General features: G+C 49.1%; 1 protein-coding gene across 1 annotated transcript; it reads left to right on the forward strand.

Annotated features, from left to right (window-relative positions):
• The first annotated feature begins 986 nt into the window (after positions 1-986).
• On the forward strand, positions 987-4,176 carry TCF21 (transcription factor 21). Its single transcript, XM_077893730.1, has 2 exons — positions 987-1,845; positions 3,601-4,176. The coding sequence occupies exons 1-2, from the start codon at positions 1,396-1,398 to the stop codon at positions 3,688-3,690; spliced, it is 540 nt and encodes a 179-aa protein (XP_077749856.1). The 5' UTR covers positions 987-1,395; the 3' UTR covers positions 3,691-4,176.
• Positions 4,177-4,728: the final 552 nt, after the last annotated feature.

Raw genomic sequence — 4,728 nt, forward strand, 5'->3', positions numbered from 1 at the left:
GCAAGGAAAGAAAACCTGAAGAAGAATTCCTAAGAGAGATTCATGCATTCCGTCTTTCCAATTTTATTTCATCGATTTTACGCAATCTCTTGCTTTCTGGTTCCCTTCGCTTTTCACTTACTCTCCAGATTTTTCTTATTCTTCAGGAAAGATGGTCCAGGCTGGGGTTAGAGACTGGGAGGTTGGGGGGGGGGGGGGAAGGCTTTCCTGAAGGGACAACACTGCTTACTGTTCTGTGATACCAGATGCACATGGGGGAACCCAGGTAGCAAAGAGGCAGTAAGGAGGAGGCAAAGGCATTGGGAGGGAGAAAACAAGAAGTCTCAGGGAAGGTAACATCTGGCTGAGAGCAGCTAAGAGTTTTAAGACATTATTAAATGCATTTCTAGAAAGACATTTTGGGGAAAGTTTTAATTTTATGAAGAAAAGATGATCAATTAACAAAATATTTTCCGCACACATATTATTCACTCCCCCCATTCTACTCAACTGTATTGTACGTGGGTGTGTGATGGTCAAGTATGTTTGTGTACACACAGGCAGTGCCTTCATATTTTTTTAAAGCGGCCAGATGCAGATGGATGTTTAGGTACTTTCTCTGCATCACCCTAAAGATTCAGTGAAGCGCTTGTTTTGTTAATTTACCCCGCTTAAGGCAGGACGATATCTAGGTAAATCCACAGAGTCTTAGGGGTATTGGTAGGAGGGAGCTGACCCCTGTCTGGGTTTTATTTGGTGTTTTAATTTCGGGAAGAGGGGACAGGGGGATGTTTGTGAGATTTGTGGTCGGTAGGCCCACAAAGAGCAAAAGGATCCGGTCATTTCTCTGAAGCCCTAAAAAACCAGCAGCTATGACCTCTTAAGAGGAAAAGGGGCCTTAGGAGATGGCCCTGGAGAGGGGCTGTGGGTGGGGCGCGCTCTTCCTTGGCTAAAGTGGAAGAAGCAACTGGTGCTCGGAGTTGCAGTTGAGTTGATTTACATTACAAGTTGGAAATCGGGGTCTGTGCGTAAGAGTTTCCCTCCGGTTGTGAAAGGGGTCTCAGAGTCCGCTGGGGCCTAGCAGGCCCCTCCCCTGGGCTACAAGGGTCCGCCTCTCTATTCCCCAGATAAATTCCTAGTGTCCACCAAATTCCTCAGCGCTCTCTCACACTCCTCTGCGGCCGCGACTCCGGAGGTGGGGAAACAGAGCCGAGTTCCTCCCCGAAGAAGCCCTCTCGGTTCCTTCTCACAACCTCGCGAAGGGGAAAGGGCTGTGAGGCTCAACCAGACCCCCGCTCCAGTCCCCAACCGGCGGTGGCCGCTCCGCACCCCAGTCCCGGGGGCCCGCTGGCCAGGGGCTCGCTGGCGCGCGCGCTCTCCCTTTCGCCTCTCTCTCCCTCATTCTCGCCCCCAAACATGTCCACTGGCTCCCTCAGCGATGTGGAGGATCTTCAAGAGGTGGAGATGCTGGACTGTGACGGGCTGAAAATGGACTCGAGCAAAGAGTTTGTGACTTCCAACGAGAGCACCGAGGAGAGCTCCAACTGCGAGGCGGGGTCACCCCAGAAGGGCCGCGGAGGCCTGGGCAAGAGGAGGAAAGCGCCCACCAAGAAGAGCCCCTTGAGCGGCGTCAGCCAGGAGGGGAAGCAGGTCCAGCGCAACGCGGCCAACGCGCGCGAGCGGGCCCGGATGCGGGTGCTGAGCAAGGCCTTCTCCAGGCTCAAGACCACCCTGCCCTGGGTGCCCCCGGACACCAAGCTCTCCAAGCTGGACACGCTCCGGCTGGCGTCCAGCTACATCGCGCACTTGAGGCAGATCCTGGCTAACGACAAGTACGAGAACGGTTACATTCACCCGGTCAACCTGGTAAGGCCGTCCGAGCGCCCCCGCCCCGCGCCCGCGCCCGCGCCCGCAGCCGCGGCAGCCCGTGGGAGCGCGCGCCCCTGGGCCCCCGCCGCCCCGCGCGCCCCCGGGGACCCCGGCGGGAGGGCCCGCGCTCCCTGCGCCGCAGGCCGCCGAGCGCCCATGATTTATGCCGGCGTTGGACGTGGCAGCCCCATTAAGAGCTTGCAAGTGCGCGGAGCTGGCAAACAGGAGGGGTCCGTCAGGCAAACTGCTGAGCGCCCAGAGGGCATTTTATTAATCCCGTTCTTCTTTTAGCTGAAGGAGAATTCCATTCCCCCCTTCCCGTTTTTGGACATAAAAACACCCAACTCTGTTTCTTTCCCGGGCATATTTAGCACCATTAGATATAGACAGATTCACGCCCCCATAATTGTCATGTAAGTCCCCAGCTACTTGAATATTCTGCGCTGCTCTTATGGGTCGGTTGACATTTTTAAATCCCAGAAGTTCTAGCAAATATCAGCAAAAATCGGTAAATTCTCCCAAATATTAATGTGATAAGTGATATTAAAATATAATTTAAGGTCACCCTCATCGAAGATTTAAAAATGTGTTACGTTTTATCTTAAAATGTAATGCCCATTCAGCCTGTCTTTCAAATTTTGTTTTAAAAAGTAATTCTCATTGAGGCTAATTTTCTCTCAAATGTATTTTGCTATGTAAGAAGTACAGTTCACTTCCTTTTTTATTTGATTTAATTTTAAGAATTCCAGACTCTAGAGAAAAACAACAACCACGACTTACTAGCACCTTTGTTTATATATGATAAGAATGAGAGATTTTCCTCTTAAAAGTCGTCTTATCGGCCAGCACTGGTAGGAGAGGTTTGAAGCTTTGAATTGTCTTCTCACTCAAACTGGTTTCAGGAATTGGGGGGAGGGGATGCAAAGCCACGTTTTGCCCTAGTAAATATTTTTCCCTCTTAAGTTAAAAGTCTCTCCTTTTTCGAAAAAATGAGCAAATGGTTTATTAAAATCTGGAACTAAAATGAAAGCAATTACTTCATTTACAGTTGCTGCTGCGTTCATCTTCGAATCAAGAAATTTAAGACAGCTTTATTATAAAACACCTCGGAGAAGGGAAGAGAAAAGGCGATGTTCGCTCAGCCCAGTAGGAAGATGATCTTAAAATATGCGTGTATATTCTTTTATTAGCATTATCCCCCCCACCCCCTTAAGAGCCAGCGATTAAAATTTAGAAACTGTGGTCAAAGCCCGTGTTTGTCAGGGAGGAAATGAAAGTTGGCAGGAGAAAAATAGACGGGGATGAAAGCGAGAGGGCCGGGAAATCTAGCCAGGGCCTCAGAAGAGGGCCCCGAAAGTCGCTTCGCCTCCAACCGGGTGTCCACCCCGCACGAGGTCCTTCTTGGCTTCCCTGCTTCGGCTCAGCTGCCTCCGCGTGATGCCACGGCCGCGGGCACTGTGAGCTTTCCAGGGGCCTCCTCTCTTGGGTTTCTCTTACAACGTAGGATGAACCCCTTTGCTCCGCCACCCGGAGCAAAGCACCAACCGTGCTTTTTCTTTATTCATCCACGGGGCGCCCTAGAACACCCAGCAAATTGCAGAGATAGATAGTGGGTCTCTCCAACTCGCTGCCTGGCCGCCCCCCACCCCACCCCACCCCCGCCCTCTCCTCTGGTCTCAGGCTCGGAGCCCACCACCACCCTGCCTCCAAGGCCACTTACCACTTACGCCTCCACCCTCTTCTCTCCTGCAGACGTGGCCCTTTATGGTGGCCGGGAAACCCGAGAGTGACCTGAAAGAAGTGGTGACCGCGAGCCGCTTATGTGGAACCACAGCGTCCTGACCTTGGAGGTGCGAGTCTGGGAAAGGCGCGCTCCCGGGGGGGAGCGGGCCCCGCCCGGGAAGGCGACCCCTGCCCTCCCTTGCTCTCTGTCTCTGCTTCCCCCTCGCAACGTTCCTCTCCCTGCCCCCCTCTCCCCCACCCCCCCGCGAGAACACTTTACAGCGACGAGGAGATTCGTTTCCAAACCTGAGGAGATCAATTGTACTTACAAAGATTCCCATCTATTTAACTTTATTAACTTCTGCGGTGAATGACTCTGCGAGCCTTGCTGGTCCAAGTGCAATATGTAATTATAAATATATAAATAGATAATAAGAGCCTATCAATGTGTATCTTTTGTACCATATGTTGTAAAATGTAGTTCATAGAATAACTGACTTTGATAGTCACATTTATAAAGTAATTCACTTAAAGATATATTTTTTTCAAACAAGTTTTGCTACTTTCGAAAATAAATCTTTCTTTATATTGCTAAAAGCCCTGAAATTGGTGTGCTTTTTAATATATATATATTTATTAAATATATATATACAGAATAGAAAAGCAGGAGAGTATGGGGAAGCTTGATAATAAAAGTGATTCTTTTGAACCTCAATCCAAACTTCTAGAGATGAAAAAGATTAAACACAATTTCCCCTGTGAAGGTGCGGATCACATTTTGCACTGAAACTTCAAATAGAAACTCTGGTCTCAGGTTTACAGGTTACTTTGGAGACAATTAGAAATAATATAACTGTGAACTCAAAAAAAGGGCAGGATTGCGGTTACTAACAGTTACACGATTCAAGGGAAAAACACACCAGAAAAGGAAAATTCGATTTTCGTGTATTCCGAGGTTGAACTGATGACCTGAACAGGCAGGTAAATTCCACGTTTCTTTTTTTTTTTTTTTTTTTAAGCTTTCTAGGCACAGAGATGGACCCAAACAACCCATAGTGCCAAACTGCGAAGAAATAATGGGAGCTATGAAAGGTGTAAATTCCATAACCTCTAGGAGTGCTGCAACATACATTAGATATTTCTTCCTAGTACTTAGTG

Source organism: Canis aureus, chromosome 1 (assembly GCF_053574225.1).
Source record: "Canis aureus isolate CA01 chromosome 1, VMU_Caureus_v.1.0, whole genome shotgun sequence".
In the NCBI taxonomy this organism is placed as follows: Eukaryota; Metazoa; Chordata; class Mammalia; order Carnivora; family Canidae; genus Canis; species Canis aureus.

Coding starts and splice junctions, on each gene's coding strand:
- TCF21 (XM_077893730.1), top strand. CDS start 1,396: ATGTCCACTGGCTCCCTCAGCGATGTGGAGGATCTTCAAGAGGTGGAG. Junction 1,846..3,600: donor ACATTCACCCGGTCAACCTG/GTAAGGCCGTCC, acceptor TCTCTCCTGCAG/ACGTGGCCCTTTATGGTGGC.